We start from the raw sequence: 19,522 nt of genomic DNA on the forward strand, positions 1-19,522 counted from the left end.
AATTCTATCACCCAAAGATAGCCAATCCAATACTGGTAACACTTTGTGTATGTCCTAAATGCATTTTTTAAAACATTGCTATGATGAAATTTTATTTACAATTTTGTGCCCTTATAATTTACTCTCAAATTTTTAGCTTCTAAAACCACACCCGGCAGTGAAGTGGTCAGTTTGTTTAAGAGCTTCTTTTTTGAAGTATGGATGGAATGTACTGACTTTTTCTTTTGTTCTTTTTTTTTTTTTTTTGAGACAGGTCTCATTCTGCTGCCCAGGCTAGAGTGCAGTGGCATCATCATAGCTCACTGTAGCCTCAAACTCCTGGGCTCACCTGATCCTCCTGCCTCAGCCTGGGACTACAGGCATACACCACCATGCCCAGCTAATTTTCCTATTTTTTGTAGAGATGGGGTCTTGCTATGTTGCTCAGGCTGGTCTCAAACTCCTGGTCTCAAGCCATCCTCCTGCACCGGCCTCCCAAAGTGCTAGGATTACAGGCATGGGGCACTGTACCCAGCCTGTGGAACGTATTAATTTTAAAGCACAAACAAGAGCATATCCAAATTACTGGGAGCAAGTAAAAATATCATTTTAAGCTCAAATTGATTATCATTCAGGCAGAGCTCGATTAATTTGTAGACTCCTATTTTAATACTTCAAGCATTAAACATTTATAATTTCACCATTTAATTTCTATGTATCTCTCTCTCTCTCTCTCACACACACACACACACACACACACACACACACACACTCTTTCTTCTCTTCCCTGCCTGAAAAGAGAGAACCTGCCCTGACCACAAACAATGAAGGGGCAACTTTGCATTCCATGAGATCCTGTTCTCTTTTGCAGTTGGCTCAATTATTCATTTACTCATTCATTCAGTATATGTTTATTGCAAAATGACTGTGCCAGGCACTGCGTTCTCCTGGAACTTCCAGTCTAACAAGAGACCTGAAGTTAGACAGGAGCCAGTCGGATGAAGACTGTGATCCCAGTAGAGGAGAAAGCATCCACAAAGGCTCTGAAGCAGGAAAGAGCTTAGCACAGTGAAGGAAGTGAATGAAGGCCAACAAGAGGGGAGTGGCACAGGATGAGGCTGAACAGCTATTAGAATACTCACCATGTGCCAGGCATATTCTGAGTGCCTTACACGGATTAACTCATTTAACTCTCACAACAACCTTATGTGTACTATTATCTGTTTTGCAGAACAGGAAATTAAAGCCTAGAGCAATTGAATAATTTGCCCAAAACCACACTGCTTGTTAGTGTCTGAACAACATGTTCTAAGGAACCTAGAGACATGTTAAAAAGAACATCACAAGAACAAAAGAATAACTTAATTTGAACTTACCATCTTTTTGTCTCCTTGTAAACATAAATTTAATACAAAGAAAAACATAACAGCTCATTCATGCAATGGCCAATGTATTCTGATGTAATAGAAAGCAAAGAAATATCTGCTCCACTAAACACACAAATTTGTCAACTCCTACCATCTTATTTACAATTCCCTTTGCCTAGGACATGAATCATAGTAATATTCCACTTCTCATGATTACAAGTAAGGCCTTGTGCTATATGAGAGAAAACAGTTTAGCCATTAAAAAAAAAATCCCAAGTAATTTGAAAATCATAATAAATGGGAAGAGGCAAATATTCATTAAAAAGTGAAAAAAAAATACTGTCAGTTCTCTCAGCTACCAAAGCTAAATTTTTAACTGAATATGTGGAGAAATGCAATTCAGTTTAGATCAATTTTTAAAAGCATTTACTGAACACAAATATGCCAGACACTGGATGGGGGAAATATTTCCAGTAGATGCTGGAAATATAAAGATGAATGAAACCTACAGTTCTTGCCCTCAGTGATCTCACAGTCTAATGGGGAGAGCAGACTCATGCACAGGCAATTACCATAAAAGTAATAAAAGGAATGCTAACTGGAGGAGGGAAAAGGGATGGCAGGAAACAGGTAAGAGAGGTTACATTTGAGGTGTGTTAAATGATTCGTATGAATTTACAAGGCTGATCAATTTGAAAAAAGGATTGCAAGCAAAGAGAATAACATATGCCAATTTATGAAAGAACACATTATATCCATAATGGCTGAGGTAAAGGGTACATAACCTGTTTACTGAGCAGCTGGTGATGAGGCAGTAAACTGCTGTGAATGGCATACTGAGGAGTATAGACTTTATTCTAGGGAACAGGGAACCACTGAAGGATTTTATAAACGACTGTGGTACCACAGATAGTAATATGGAAGGTGGATGAGACAAGGAAATCAATCAGAAGGCCATTACAGTTATGCAGGTCAAAGATGATGAAGACCTTATACTAGGGCAGTAGCAGTAGGGATAAAGAGGGGGAAATAGTTTTAACAGATTATCTAAAAACTAAAAACTGAAAAGATTTGGTAACTTATCAGGTATCAGGAGAGAAGGAAAACAGAATAACCCTCAGATTTATGACCACTGGGTGGGAAAGAAGAACACGAGTTTTTCTTAAAGGTCTTTATACAATAAAAAGAGGTCTTGCCTGAAGGCAAAGAGACATGAGACTGTCATCTTCAATGTAGCATCATCCCACCCCAAGGGTCTACAACAGCTGTCCACTGCCCACCACATAAGTCTAAACTCCGCTGTACGTATGAGAGACAAATCCCCCCATTTCTTCCTGCCCCTCATCCTAATTCCCACCCCTCACTCTCAGTTGATACCAGATGCTGGTCAAGTACTCCTTATCCAAAATGCTTGGGACTACAAGTGTTTTGGACTTCTAATCTTTTGGATTTTGGAATATTTGCATTATATTTACTGGATGAGCATCCCTAATCTGAAAATATGAAATCTGAAAGTCTTCAATGAGCATTTCCTTTGAGCGTCATGTTGGTACTCAAAAAGTTTCAGATTTTGGAGCATTTCAGATTCTGGATTTTCGAATTCGGGATTCTCAACCTATATGTGTACAAAAACCAGCTTAAAAGCAATATGCCTAAAAGGATTTTTTTTAAAGTGATATCCCAACTTTCTACTCAGTTTCCATATGAACAACACTTAAAGGCTGGGGAAGTTATTCACAATTGGGGCTCAGCACCAAAATCACCTGTGGAGACTTCAAACCATACACACCCAGTTCTCACAGCTACAGATTCTGATTCTGTATTTTCAAAAGCATCTGCATTTTAAAAAGCTTCACAGGTGATGCTGATATAACTCCAAGCTGAAAACAGGTTATAGAGATAGACGAATTTTCAATTAGTCAATTGGTAAGTTTTAGAAGAGAGCAAACTAAGCAGTTAAAGGCAGATTTGATTTCATCTCTTATTTCATAACATTCTGAAAGTCAAAGTTGAACAAAACTAAGTAATATGATACCGTGGAAAGAATATGAAGCTCTGAAACTGCAGTTCAGGTCTCTGTTCCTCCACTAAAAAGCTCTGTAACCTTGGGCAAAGTACCTAATCTTTCCTCTAAGTCTTAATTTCCTGAGGTATAAAATGAAGAGGTTATAATAAGATAAGTTTTTTAACTCCTGATCTTCAAAGTTAGTACTAATTTAAAATGGGTGGCCACACGAAATGCTTTGTGTTAAAACAAAGAAAAAAGTACCATTTTGAAGCACTTACTTTGAAGCACTTTTAAAAGATGGAACAACTCCTACACCTCACCCCCTTTTGGTTTCCTTTTTTGTGTTTATCAAGGTGATCATTTGAAACAGCACAGAAATTCAAAAAGAACCTCAGAAAGTCGTCAGACAGAGAGAGACAGCTGACTCTCAGAGCCACACCACAGATCCATTTTTAGAACAAAGCCAGATGTATGTGTCTGGAATCAAGTAAAACTGTAACATGGTATCACTCTTCACTGTTACTGGTCAAAGGAAATTCTGTTAATATTGTCAAATGTAAATTACATTATGAAAGAAACTCATGGCAACAAAAATTTATGGACAACTTCCAAAACAATGTAGTATTACAACAGTCTCTTTTAAATATTTTTTAAAAATAATCAAATGAAAAACAAACCTTATCTACCCATAATCCAAATCATACATTCATGAAAACTGTCATCTCAAACTGTTGCAAAGACATTTCTTAAAAACTGAGAGTAAAGTTTTGACCATTAGTAATAATTTTACTAATAATTATTAATAATCTATACCAGTAAGTTCATTATTGCTAACATCTAACAAGTGTGCTCCATTTTATATTACGGAAAAGAGAGTTTATCTGTTGATTTGTCACCTTACGTTAGAATATATGTAGAGCTGAAAACCTTCTATTTCAAAAGCCTATTTATGTAAATTCAAAATATAAGCAATGTTTCAATAGCTGTTATTAAACATTTAGTCTTCTTACTTAGCAGTGACCTAGCTACTATGAAGTACAAAATATAAGGTCAGATCCCTATTAATGAGGGCCTTACAATTAGTTAGAAAAACAAAACATACATAGAAGAAAACAGTGACTAAGACAAATGCCTATAATCAAGTGCTCTAGTGACCAATAATTAGAAAGTAAAATAAGGTAGTTTAACTTGTAAACCCTATACAAAGTAAGGGTTAGACAAAGAATAAGAGGCTCAAGGCAGGTTAAAGCCTTGAAGGATATAAAAGAAATGAATAAGAGAAGAATAAAAAATGATATAGGGAATTAGACAACCCTTGCTAAAAACTAAATGTTTGTGTCCCCTCCCCTCAAATTCATATGTTGAAACCCCATTCCCCAATATGATGGTATTTGGAGATGGGGCTTTGGGGAGGTAATTAGGTCATGAGGATGGAGTCCTCATGATGGGACTAGGGCCTTTATAAGAGATAGGAGACAGCTTGCTTCCTCTCTCTCTGCCCTCTGCCATGTGAGGATACAGCAAGAAGACAGCCATCCAGAAACCAGGAAGAGGGCCCTTAACCTAAAGCAACCATGTTGGCTCCCTGATCTCCAACTTCCCAGCCTCTAGAACTGTGAGAAATAAGTTTCTGTTGTTTAAGCCACCCAATCTATGGTCATTTGTTACAGTAGCCTGAACTACAACAACCCTTAACACTTTTGCAATATTTATTACCAAACCCACTTACTTCCACTACAGTGTTCGTCAATTAGAGATTATGTTTTTCCATTATGTATTAACCCCCATATTCAACACCACCAAGCAAATAATTTGCAATCAACAAACATTTGCCATTTTTAATGAAAGTACACTTGACATTTGACATAGGATGGTTCACTTTTTCCTAAGCACTAAAATAGTGAAAGGTACATTGTCAAACAACTCATAAAATGCTACATCAGCTCAATGTTGCCCTCTGGTTACAAATCTACACTCTAAATAAGCTACACAATGGTTTTCACAATCTGCCTCTCACTTAAAATGCCAGTCTCATCCGCTGCCTCGGCCCTGTGAGTCCTATGCCCTGGTCACACCAAACTTCTGCTATAAGGCTAGAAAGTTCTTCACCCATTTCTCTACTGCATACTCCTACTCATCTTCCAAAACCAGTCACCACTCCTATGAAGCTTTCAGGGAGAATTAATCCTTGTCTGTGCCTCTCATAACAGTATGTGCCCACTTCCATTACCTAGCTCAATAGACTATATTATAACCATTGATTTCCCTCCAGAAATCAAGGCACGTAAGGGCAAAGCATCGTTACTCTTGAGAGTTTTACCAACATCTAGCACCATACCTTGTGCACAAGAACTATATAGTTGTTGAATACAAGAAAGAATAAACAACATAGCAAATGTTGCTCAAGTGGTCTCTAATAGACCTTGGAAAGGCATGTGTGTATGAGCATATACACACAATCACAATGAACTCATAAATCTCACAGATTAAACGGTGATTATAGCTCTGCAAAAGGATTCATTTTTATCACAAATATTTATAATAAGGTCCCCTTTAAAAACGGACTCTTAGTGAGTGTACAATTATCTTAGAAATTTTTGTAACATGACTTTTCAGAATCACTTTATTACAAAGCTAGATAAAGTTTTGGCAATAAGACTGTCAAAAAATCCAAATAAAAGAGCCAAAAATTTAAAATTAAAAAAAGCAACCATCAGTAATTCAATATCAAAATCATCTAAGGACCTCTGAAACTGTATTTCAGATCTCTAAGTTTTCTAAAGTAAGTGCTTTTTCCTTTCCCCAGTGTTTGTGTTTTAGTCTATCTTTTGTGTAAGTCACTATGCAAAATGTTTCAATCAATCATTTCTTAACCTAATCCCTTATGGATGGTTTAAATTAAAGAATATCACAAAAAAGTTAAAATTAAGGAAGTTTTATTATTGGTTATGTCAGATTATGAGGATACATGTTCGAAAATTTAAATACAGCAGGGTACAGATCTGACTTTACTTGTATAAACTCTGTCAAATTAAATATAAGTTGTATATAGGAACTAAGAATAAATGAATTTGAAATTCTAAAAAACATTTTTTTCTTCATTTTTGTATTATTAATGATATTAATAGCCATTTACTGAGAGCCCACTATTTGCCAGACACTATGTAAATTCTCCTTTATCCACCCAAAAAATGTTAGAAGAAAACTGAGCCTCAAGGATTAAATGGTTGACTGTTACACAAGGACTGAGTAAGGGACCTGGGATTCAAATCCACATCTGTATGGCTCCAAAGACTAAAACTTAATACACTCCTATGCTAACGACATGTAATACTGAAAAAGTAAACCAAATTTCTACAAGTCTCTCTGCTTCTTTAAACTGCTGAAGGATAACTGGTCTAGTGAACATTTGTCTTTTGTTACCTTCCTAGCACTGCAATAATCATTCTTTGAAGCATTACCTAGGCCTGTGTGCCTGAAGCCTATGCTTTGTGAAGTTTATGCTTATTGAAGTCTACTTTGATACCTCTTTAGTTAAATTGTTTTAAATAGTATACAACAGAAGCATCCTCATACTGAAGTTTAGATGAACATTTATTCAGGGGGGTTTCAGAACTATGTGCTACATAAAACTACCAACTACTTTCCTTTCAATGTTACTTAGAGGTAACCTCCAAGGGAAAGTTAAAAAGCTCAGGGAAGCACATATTTGGGTATTAAATGCTCAGAAGCTAGCCTATGAAAAATAAAGCAATAGATTAAAAAGGGGCTCTCTAAATATTTGATTAAATACCAGGTGGTAATATCAATTTCAAGTATGAATTCCATGTTGGTGAAGAAAAAAAGAATTTCAATTCAATAAAAATTCTGTTCCACCAGCTCTGCAAAATTTCACGGCTCATCTACGTTCTCTTAAAGCTTCTTTCTGATGGTACTTGTTTAGAAAGGACCAAGAGCCAATTTTAATATAGGAATTCTTTAATTTTATCTGCTTTGGACAGTTGTATATACTTACTTATCCTGGCATCAATGTAATTAGCATTAAAGATCAAAGGCTTCTTGAGTGAATCCAGAATACAAGCTTGTTTGGATTTTATGTCATGGAACCACAGAAAGAATCCAATAAATCGACTTTCACTGAATTTATTTATGCCTGTCATTTCCTTTGGGGCACATTCATTTTACAGGCTGCTGGCAAAATAAGAGACTCAAAACTGGTTGGTTTTTATTGTTTGTTATTAATTCCTTAAGCGGCAGCCATCAAGTTGTAGCTACTTCAGCCATACTGCTGGTTCAAAAGGGAACTTAATCATTTTAAGCCAAAAGCATTTCTAAAATCAATTGTACAGGAAACAGAGATTAACTGCTATTATGATGTTGCTTCTAAAGCCAGGAACTAGAAAATCCAGAAGAATTATGATAATGAGAACACCTCAAAAGAAGAGAAGGGCTACCAGCTACTTTTTATTCTTCACTAATTTCACAATAAGGTTTTTTCCTTTCACTTCCCACTTATCCTCTTGCGTTAAAACTGTTCTATTATTAATACCAATGAAATGCTGTGAGTGGTTTAGTGAATAGCTGCATGTGTTCACAGAATCACAGTATCTCAGGGCTGAAAGGAGGTTCCAAAGGCTTTGTAACCTAACTACCTATCCACTACCTATCCAAGGAGCATGTTTCTTTTATCTATCTCCACTAAGTGGCTAATGAATAGAACATTTTCTACCTATCAAAGTAGCCCCCTGCATCTTCCATGGCTCTCTCAGGAAGTTCTCACTTATTGAATTGCAATCTGTCTCACTATTATTTCCACCTTGTTGTATCTCTAAGAGTCATAAAAGAATCAATCTAAGCTCTATTTCGTATGAAGTCCATTGAACATCTAAAGAGAGTGACCCCCTTCTCCAGCTATTTCTACTCCTTCAAATGTTCCTAATATGAAATGCTACTGAGTTCACTGTCCTGAGTTCACTGTCTATGTTGGGCAAGCTATAAAAAATTTAATTTGTATGTGTATCTAAAAGTTTTAATTTTTAAAATTAATATTTAAAACTTTGAGTTACCTAAACATGTTAGTTACCAATTTTAAATCAGATGAGTTAATGCTCAAGCATAGCAAAATCTTGCTTATAAATGTATATACTTAAACTAAAACCCAATAAATTCAGATACAAGACTATTTTTAGTACTATTTAAATATAGGTTGCGCATCCCCAATCTGAAAACCCAAAATCTGAAATGCTCAAAAATCCAAAACGTTTTGGGCACGGACATGATGCCACAAGTGGAAAATTCCACACCTGACATCATGTGATGAGTTGCAGTCAAAACTTTATTTCATGCAAAAATGATTAAAAATATTGTATAAAGTTACCTTCAGGCTGTGTTTATAAAGTATATATGAAACATAAATAAATTCCATGTTGAGACTTGGGTTTCATCCCCAAGATAGCTCATTAGGTATATGCAAATATTCCAAAATCTGGAAAATTCCAACATTCAAAATATTTCTGGTCCCAAGCATTTTAGATAAGGGATATCAACCTGTCATTAATTTCCTTTAATTATCCCTAACAAATGTTCACATAAAAGGCTATATGTTAACTAAAAATTTTAGTAAACATTTAAAATACCTTTTATAAAGTTTTGGAGTTTTGTTCTACAGTTTACTTAAAAAACAGGATGAATTATTAATATAAATTCTTAAATCATACAGATGATGACAACTGTCTTCATAACTGAGAACTTTCACCCAAAGTCAAACCAAAAACCAAAGTCAAAAACTCTGAATTTTAAAGGCTTTTAGGCATACAATTTTTTTTTTTTTTAATTTATTTTTTTTTAAGAGACAGGGTCTTGCTCTGTCACCCTGGCTGGAGTGCAGCGATACAATCATAGCTCACTGTAAACTCAAATGTAACCTCAAATTCCTGGGCTCAAGCAATTGTCCTGCCTCAAGCCCCTCGAGTAGCTGGAAGTACAGGTATGCGCCGCCATGCCTGGTTAATTTTTAAATTTTTTTGTAGAGACTGGGTCTTGCTATATTGCCCAGGCTAGTCTCGAACTCCTGACTTCAAGTGATCCTCCCACCTCAGCCTCACAAAGTGTGGGATTACAGGTGTGAGTCACTGTGCCTGGCTTAGACACAGAGGATTTCAGTAAGGTCCTCAGGTGGACTGAATAATCTATTTCAAGATTCTCACCTTTAATATCAGTAGAAGCTACCTATGACACTTCATATATGCTTAGATTCATAAAATACTCAATTGAGTACTTGCCACACAGAATATTTTGAAAGGCTGACATCTAAATTACACTAACAAAATCATTAAACATTCACACACACTTACCCAAGACTCGTGGTATAAAACTGTTAGTAGATACATTGCATAATCATAATTCTGTCTCCTTAAAGGGCACCTTTAAAGAGAAAGATGGAGGAAGTCAAAATTCTAAAAACTCAGTATATAGAATAATTTGCAAAATATACAATATACTACATACAGAAAATAACATTTCCAGGTATTCCTTCTCTGCTTCAGGAAAATTCTGTTTTTGTAATAAAAATATTCTATGTAGTTCACTACTTGAAGATATTGAATACTGGTGTTACTTTTATCTTAATTTAGAGTATCTCACTTTTATCTTAATTTAAAGTATCTCTTTGCTTTCATATGAGTAATGGAGGTATCTGTATTGATAACAGCTTTATGCTATTTTTAATATGATTAAATCCAGTCCAAGTTTCCTTCACCATCTCAGTGCTAATAATCTACCAGACAGTATGAACATATCTGATGAGTTCATTTAAAAGGTAGACATAAATAGATGATAGATGCTAACCTAAATGTTAATCTTGATTTCCCCAGAGGTGATTCTTTTAAAAATGAACTACACTATACAATGCTACACTGTTGCTGCTATATTTAAAATGGAACTAATAACCTAAAGTTAGGTAAAACTTCTACATACATATGAGATGATATGTTAAGCTTTTAGGGTAATAAAATAATACAGAAAAGGAAACAATTCTAATCACTTGAAATATAAAATAATAAAATCATCATATGACCAATGACTCTAACTATACTGTTTATTCTGTACTTAAGTTTATTTAAAATGTCTCTACTCTCAATAGTTATTACTATAAAAACACACACACACTAATACTTATAAACTTAGAAACAGAAGCGACATCATTGTATACTTAAAGAATTTCAAACAATAACATTTTAAAGGTATTTTTTAAGTTGCACAAACTAAAAATACAACATTATCTAAAGATAGTAAAGGACTATTCCCAATATATTTCAAATCAATTTTTCCCCATACGGCAATAATCAAAAACCATGGTTCCCAAGCTTTTCCTGCCTCCACATGTTGCCATCTCTGCATGTCTATCAGCCTCCTCCCTCCCACCACTAAGAATCGTGATATAAGACCTAATTGATATTGACACCTCCAAACGCTTAGAAACTAGGATAGGCAGGGAGAGAGCAATCTGCCCACTTGCTTTTGTCTAAAGGCAGGTCTTTTATATTTTGAAATAATTTAGAAACACCCAAAATATAATTCTAGAAATAGAGCAGCCATTTAGTAAAAATATACCAATAACCTTTATCTCAAATGTAAATGATCTAATTTATAAATGGATACACAATAAAACTGAATACTGCTTTTACAAACTGGCTCTGAAATTCTGCTTATTTACAAAAGTACCTTGAAAATTTTCCACATAGATCATTTAATAATTTAAATTTTGGGCTATAAGGTTTTTATATACATTGACTTTGTAAAAGCCTGTTTAATCATTAGCAAATCTATCTTCTTTTAACATCTTCCCTGAGTTTTATATACACAGATATATTAAAATCAAGATTAAAAATAACATCAACTTAACTTAGTTAAGCAAGCCTCCCCTTGTATATAAAGATCACAGCAACAGTAGGCAAGTGTGAGGATATTAAAAATACGAAGTATACAACAATTCTGACCACTAAGTTGATATAAGAAAGGGCTACTCCCATCTTCAATGTAGTTTCTTTACAAAGAACTGCCAGGGGATTAGAGGACAATAAGGGACCACCAGTGGCCAGTCTGCTGAACTTTTCTTTCTTTACCTATCTGTTTTGATGGTAAGCACATCTGTGGTCTTGCAGTATCGCTCTCCTACAAGTTTAATAAGTTTCTTCTTTGCATGGTCATCTAAATTCAAACTGGAAAGTTTAACCTTAAAAACACAAAAGAAAAATTATTTGAAAAAAATTATTTCATATACTTTGTTTAATGAAAAAAAGTATCAATGTTATTTATATTAACATTAAACCCACTAAAAAGAAACCTTTTAAAATTTCTCTCTATACGGAGTTAGCAGTTGGCACACATTGTGAAGACTGATCTTACTCGTGAAAAAAAAAAAGGAAGGGAACACACTGTTTGAAGTTCTTTGAAAGTTCTGGGCACTAGTACCTTCCCTGAAAGAGCTAATGACATGTCTTTTAAATAAATGAAATTATGGTGCTTATGAATAGCACTGACGGAATTAAACTCAATTAGTGTTAGTAAAGCTGGAATATAGAAATAAATGGATAAAACATAAGAGCTTTAAAGAATTCCTACCATGTAATTATGAGACCTATATCACTGCAACTAGATAGGGACATTAAGAGCTACAGATATCTCATGGAAGCTGGAATATAACATCAGGGAAGGGTCAAAACAACAGAAACAATTCAGCTGAACATTTCTCAAAATGTTAATACTAGTCCCACAGGCTAAGAATTTTTTTTTTAAGTATCCTTCTGTTGAATACATTTAGGAAATGCTGAGTTAAATTGGGTTCTTTAAGCTAGTAGGGTTTAGAATGAAAATATGCTAATGAGTACCTTGAAATGTCAAGAAGCAGTTTTGTATGCAAGGATTTTCAAATTTATTTGAAACTATCTTCAAACCTAGAGATGAATAGGTTTGACCTAAGAAAACAGGTTATGTTACACACTAGAATACAGTTATTTAATAAATAAGGTAAAGCATAGATTAATTTTCCATGGAGAGCATTAAGCGTAAGAAAGAGCTGTAACCATATAGAGAAAAAAAAGACTAAACAGGATTTTGAAATTCCATTTGGTTTTTCTCTCTAGCTTCAATAACCCTGCACTTCCTTCAGGACACCATAGTATAGTATCTATTTATTTTCCCACTGAATCAAAACCCTTGAGGATAAGAATGATGTCTATCTTGTTCTTGGCAATGGACAAGCACTTAAAAGGCATGCAACAAATATTTGCTGAGTGAATACATAAATTTTAAAAAGGGAAGATACATTGTTTTTTAATAATACACTGTGTATTTTTTATCTGAAGTAGAGAAAACAGAAAATAAATAAATATAAATGGACTTCTAAAAAGAACTCAAGTAGTATGAATATTGACTATTAAGTATTAATCCAAGAGAATGTTTATGAGTTGTAGACAATGTAAAACACCATAGTGCCCTCGGAAGAATATGTATCAACAACCAGGTTATCGGCCTGATAGACAAAACAAGCCATTTTATGATAACTCCTATTACTGACAATATGGAGAATTACTTGTAAGAAAATAATAAAATATATCTACATTATTATTATAATTATGCAAATATATGTACACATGCATGTATACAGAGGCAGTACAGAAAGACATGAAGTTTTTACATTAGGATAGTGAGAATGTAGTGATTTTTTTCTTTTAAAACTCCCTTTAATGAACTCATAATAGTGTTTAACAATAAATTTAAAAAATTTTTAAACTTATATATTCTAGCTTTTTATGTAAGAGGGGCTCAAAAAATGGCAGCAATGCTGATCATTACGGTAACAAATGCTTTAAAATTCACATTCACATTAATGTTTTACTGTTCAAAACTACACGGAGTTCATGCCAAAAATCATAAATATTTCAGAAACACATGCATGGTACACTCACGCCACCTGCTAGCACTCAAAGGCATTGCAAAATTGTAGTCTTTAAACTGGACTAATACTCAGACTTTCAAAGTTGAGTGGCATTCATTGTCTTTTATCAAAATTCAAAAGAATCCTTAGACTTTTTTCCCCAGGAAGCTATATTACAAAGAATGTGCTGTTAACATTATCCCCAAAATAATGTTGACATTTCAAATCATACTCCTATGATATGTGTATCTTCAAATGCCTATATTTTAAAACAAGAGCTACATAAATTGAGAAGTGTCTAAATATGTGAAATATTTGCTCTATATGCAAGTATAGTGTGGTTAAAGAATTCTGGTATCACACTTAAGAACTGGGTTTGATTTCTACATTTGCCACTTGCTATGTGACCTTAAATGAATCATTTTACCTCCCTGAGACTCAGTTTCCTCAGAACCACTTAATTCACAGGACTTTTGTCAGGAATAAATGAGATTAATAGAAGAAAGCACTTTTAAAGTAAAGTCCTATACAAATATAAGTTGTTAATTCTAAACTGCTTTTATGACTATCAAGGAAAACATGATACCTTTATTTCTCTGAAATTAAAAATTGAGTATCTCTAAATAGTATTTTACAATATTTGACTATCTTCACAATGTTGCTTTAATCATGCTGAACTGCACATGCTTTGGCCCAACTGTTTTACCTACTTTTACACTTGAACTACACACCACCAAGGACAACAACACTGAGCCTCAACAGTCAGCGAGTAGCAAAAAGAGCCTGGTAGGGCTGACATGAGTCAGCAGCAGGGGGGACAGAAAGAGCAATGAAGGTATCACATGGTGGCATGAGACACAAAAAGGAGACAAGAGGGAAAGCATGATGTTGTGAGTGGTATCTGGTGCCATACTACAAATAAAGCAGTGAGATTATTTTTGTGTGAAATAAAATAAGCAAACTTAGAACTGGCAGGGACTCCAGATGTCTACCCTAGTACCGAAGACTGTGGCCCACAGTAAGTGAGGCAAACAGCGTGAATTAGAATCTAGGTTTCCCGACTCCCTGTTCAGAGCTTTTTCAACACAAAACAGAACTCAACAACTGTTGGTGGTGGTTACCATGATCATGAAAAACAGGTAACGTTTAGCATGTTCTTAAAAATATATCAGGTAATCATAGCATTGTAGAATTTTAAGTTCTTTTCTTTTTTCCTTTTGTCTGGATTTCCTAAAGTTTATACAGTAAACATGTATTGTCTTCGTGATTTTAAAATATTTTCAATCTAAAAACATGAATATATTGCGATGGTATTTAAATTGTTCTAATAAAAAAAGGCTGGAAAGATTCATGAATTCATTTCATAAAGATGGCATAACCATGATACCAAAACCTAGCAAAGAAAGAAAATTACAAATCAATCACAGCTATATCACTGAAGAAAATTCTCGAAATTAAAGATTGTCTATTCATTAGCACATAATGTAAAAATGGCTGCATAGATTTTCAACATATTTTTGCAGTATACTTAGAATGTTCTGGCTTAAAATATAGGCTACACAGAGTACAAAAATTCATTTTTTGAGGGTCCTAGAAGGCACCTCAAAGAGGTGGGCAGTCATCTTCCAGACAAATCAAATACATTAGTCGGGGCTCTTTGGAGAAATGGTGGAATCTAGGACTGGGACGGAGACTATGTAAGATTAGCCTGGAGCATTTTGTAGTGCTAGAAAATAAGGAAGTGTTCAAAAAACAAACCATGTGGGCATGGCAAAGGAACCAAAGAGCCAATTAATAAAGTTCTTAAAGGCCAATTTTATTTTGTAATTTAAAACTTTTATATTTTCCAAATTTTCTATAAATACATATACATACTATAATTTTATAATCGCACATACCAAATGCATTTTAAAACAATGTATTATAGTGATTCTAATTTTTATTTATTTATTTTTTTTAAGAGAGTCTCATTCTGTTGCCCAGGCTAGAGTGCCCTGGCATCAGCCTGGCTCACAACAACCTCAAATTCCTGGGCTCACACAATCCTCCTGCCTCAGCCTCCCAAGTAGCTGGGACTACAGATACGCACCACCACGCTCATTTTTCTATATTTAGTAGAGACGGGGTCTCACTCTTGCTTAGGCTGGTCTCGAACTCCTGAGCTCAAGCAATCCTCCCACCTCGGCCTCCCAGAGTGCCAGGCATGAGCCACCACGCCCAGCCTGATTCTTATTTTTAAAAATAATCTCTTACCCTTAAGGTTACTACTCGTGCTTTGGGGTTTCGAATAGATGTTCCTGATGAAACATAGTCAGCAGTGTCAATTTCAATTGGAAAATGCTTTTCACATTTCTCATCACTGTCTAGTGCAGCTGGCCACTCAGTGCAAAAATCTGAGAATTAAAAAACATGATCTCTATTACAGTTTTGCAAGTACATTCTCATTGTAATGCATACTACCAGACAAATAGCAAGTTACTGAGGATCACTTTCAGGTCACATGAAATGAAAGAACAGATTGTCTTCTGCACTTTACATATATACCATCATCCCTCATCCCTTTTCTTATTAGGTGCATCCTAATTAGGGAATTTAAAGAAGGGAATGATTTAGATGATTTAAAGAAGGGACACTGCAGGTTTGGTGGGGAGTAGTATGTTCAGTTAAAAGGGAACTGTACCTTGATGAAGGCTTATTATAGCTTTGTACAGACCTGTTATGGACAGTTTAGTTCTTCCTTACCAACTAAAAGCAAACAGTTCATATTGCCCAGAGCATTATTGGTTTTGAACAGGCAACAGATAATATCAATTCACTTCCAAACGAAGGTTACTAAAGATCAGCTGAAGGGAATTAAAAGAAGCTTCTAGAAAGGCTCTAAGAGGGAACTGAGAAGTGTTCAACAATCTTCCAGAAATTGAGCTGAACAGAGCCTCGACTCAAACAGGTACAAAAGCCTAGTTCATCCCTAAATGCATCCTTATGATAATATGTATTTCTTCTATGTGACTTCTATGTTCCAAAGGGGCTAAATGGAAAGAGGTATTTCTTGTCCTCATATTCGGGCAAGCCAGCCTAGAGAGGAGGTGGGATTAGGTCTGAGACCTAGGACACAACAGGAAACTCTAAGCAGTGTGAACATGGCTCTCTACCTCCATAGCACAGAAGTATAAACTCAGGACCCAAGTTGGGGGGAAAAAAACAACTTAATGGAAAAGAGGTAGCTGACAGCCTCCCCCAGGTATCAGCAGCTGATTTCATCTCTCCCTGTTCCTACCAAGTTAGTATGGTAGAGGGCTGCTGACTTGGGATGAAAACTCCAGTACTGGCTGGGTGCGGTGGCTCACGCCTGTAATCCTAGCTCTGGGAGGCCGAGGCGGGTGGATCGCTCGAGGTCAGGAGTTCGAGACCGGCCTCAGCAAGAGTGAGACCCCGTCTCTACTAAAAATAGAAAGAAATTATCTGGCCAACTAAAAATATATATACAAAAAAATTAGCTGGGCATGGTGGCTCATGCCTGTAGTCCCAGCTACTGGGGAGGCTGAGGCAGTAGGATCGCTTAAGCCCAGGAGTCTGAGGTTGCTGTGAGCTAGGCTGATGCCACAGCACTCACTCTAGCCCGGGCAACAAAGTGAGACTCTGTCTCAAAAAAAAAAAAGAAAACTCTAGTACTCCCAGGCTCCCCTCAATGGAAATTTCATTCCCTAAATAGCCTCAGTCTAAGAACAGCTGAAAGTAACTGGTTTCTTAGGTCAAACATGTTGGACCTCATGGATCCACGCTTCCTCCAAAACAGCATAATCACAGGCAGATGTGGGAGTGCTAGGTGATAATCTAAGAGATAGACAGAGGTACTTTGCCAATAACATTTCCCCAAGCTAACCATTTTTCTTATAGTAGGTAATATATTTAGCTCCCATTTAGGCTTTAAAATCAGAGTCAGCAAAATGTCACTCTGGGTTACAAAGACTCTGTGATATCTGACTAAAATACATATTAGCAAATTAAGTATAGCTCACACCATTCCCTAAATACTCTGTTTAAAAGATCAGTACTCAGTCACTTTGAGGGGAAAGAAGTATCTTTGCAATGAAGAACATTTCGACATTAAAAAATGAACAGAGCAAGATTATTGAGGTTAAATTTCATTCCCAACACATACTAATTCCAAAATCCTACACTATGAGATGCAAACACTGCCAAGCACTTTATGAGAGAAATTAGTTTGGGGAACTTTATGAGCTCTTGGGTTTGCACCGAATTTTTTTTTTTAACTGTGAATAAGTCATTTCAATCACTAGATGATAATTACAGTTTTTAACTTAAATTACCTAAGTTATATGTCTAAAAAATGCAGCCAACTGGAAAGCACATAATAAACTCCTATTAGCCTTTACTCATCTGATAGGTAGAGCAATAGACTAGACTTTGGAAGACTTTGGTTTTTATTTAACTTCTGCCGCTGATTATTAAGGTTTTGGTAAATTACCTAACTTTTCCTGCGCTTCAGATTTTCCATTTGCAAGTTAGATATAAAATCTGAACTGACCTACTTTGAAAGAAAACTGAGAAGAAATATTCGAAAAGCCTTTGAGTTATTTGGAGGATACAATCTAAATCCAGAGGCTGGCAGAAGTGTAAAGGCATAATTAAGGAAAGATTAAAATACTCATTTAAGTATTATAAAATACATTGCTACTCTTCTGAATGTGCTGTGTGAAAGCCTTTCATTTAGAAATTAGGAAGTATTATAGCAATATTTCATTAAAACACAGTTTCTAGATTATAAACACATTTAAAAATAATGTTTAAAAAGAAGAAAAATGGAATTTATCACAGTGTAATGCATCTGTTAACTGGCTTTACAAAGGATCGAACAGTGATATATGATTTGTGCCAAATAAGATACAAATTTAGAACACTGATCAGTTTTAGTCCAATTCTGGACACAAATGAATACAGAAGCATACACTCTAAAGGCACAGAAAAGCATCCCAAAATAAAAAACCGCATAAATGAAAAGAAATATATTTTCCTCCAGTTATTATTCCTATATGTTAGGACCTCTTTATATTTTAAATGGAAGGCCTTTCCAAAAGCTCAAATTTATTCCTAATTATGTTCACTATCCTATTTCTCCTTCCAACATAATCAGGCTACCTGTGAAGTGTTTCTAGCTTTCACTTTATTTCCTGAAAAGCTTTAAAAAGTATACTGAGCATTTATACAACACCTTGAAATAAGCACGAATATATTAAGACTTTATCCAAAGGTATTAACTTTTGAATTAAACTACATAATCAATCACTAGTATCTGTGAACTTGAAACAATTCAGATGTGCTTATCCTATATACAGTCTAGTGCAAATCAGACCAGAACTTGAAATATGTACATAATTATGAAAACATACATAGAATTATGAACCAAAAAATGTTATTTCCCTTTACCTCCATGCATATCGGAAGGAGAAGTGGTAGCAGTATAAGTGCATGAAATCTATGTTTCTATCTAGGAATCAATAGATACTGTTCAAAATCAATAAATCCAGAACTGGACGTATAATCATATTCTAGTGATTACTTCTTTTATATATAAAATATATAATATATATACACATACTACATAGAGTATATATTATAAATATAAGTAAACATAATACATTCTCTATTCTCTCTCTCTCTGGAAGTAATTATTATAACTAAATAATGATTAAAAGAGAACATTTCTGGGATGGGGTTTTCTCTATAACATCTATTTGATTTACACATGTATGTAATCACTTAATTTTTTAAAAAATGTTAACAATTTCTTCAAGATAACTCTTCTCTGTGAAGTCCCTCATTACTGAACTTACTGACTATTCTGCTAGTCAGCATGCTTTAACACTTCAGTTTGGATAACACTGAATTGTATCTGTTGGCAAAACTCTGTAGTATTTTCTTCAGTCTTTTTATGTATATGCTTTCTATAACTCAAAGGTAAATCTCAAACCTATTTGTGAGCAAGGGTTATGGCTTCTAATTCTATTTATTATTCATAGCACCTTGCAGAAGGGTGGGCAAAAGCAATTTGCAGAGTTGACATCCAAGAATTCACTGAAAACAACTTGAAAAATCCTTCAGAAAAGGAGAAACTGACAATGACTCAGAATATAAGGCTATATAGTATATTAAAACTGAGATTCTTAATTTATGGTCAAAGTCAATATAAAGTTCATATAAGAAAACAAC

General features: G+C 34.9%; 1 protein-coding gene across 2 annotated transcripts in view; it reads right to left on the reverse strand.

The window, feature by feature from the left end:
- Positions 1-19,522, reverse strand: part of MRPS35 (mitochondrial ribosomal protein S35) — a 36,511-nt gene that overhangs the window by 7,993 nt on the left and 8,996 nt on the right. For both annotated transcript variants that reach the window (XM_045554125.1, XM_045554124.1), the window contains 3 exons: positions 15,545-15,684; positions 11,478-11,587; positions 9,708-9,777 (listed from right to left, as the gene is read on the reverse strand). In XM_045554125.1, coding sequence (XP_045410081.1) covers positions 9,708-9,777; positions 11,478-11,587; positions 15,545-15,684 — 320 coding nt within the window. The remainder of the gene's footprint in view (positions 1-9,707; positions 9,778-11,477; positions 11,588-15,544; positions 15,685-19,522) is intronic.

The sequence above is a fragment of the Lemur catta genome, chromosome 6 (assembly GCF_020740605.2).
Source record: "Lemur catta isolate mLemCat1 chromosome 6, mLemCat1.pri, whole genome shotgun sequence".
Classification (NCBI taxonomy): domain Eukaryota; kingdom Metazoa; phylum Chordata; class Mammalia; order Primates; family Lemuridae; genus Lemur; species Lemur catta.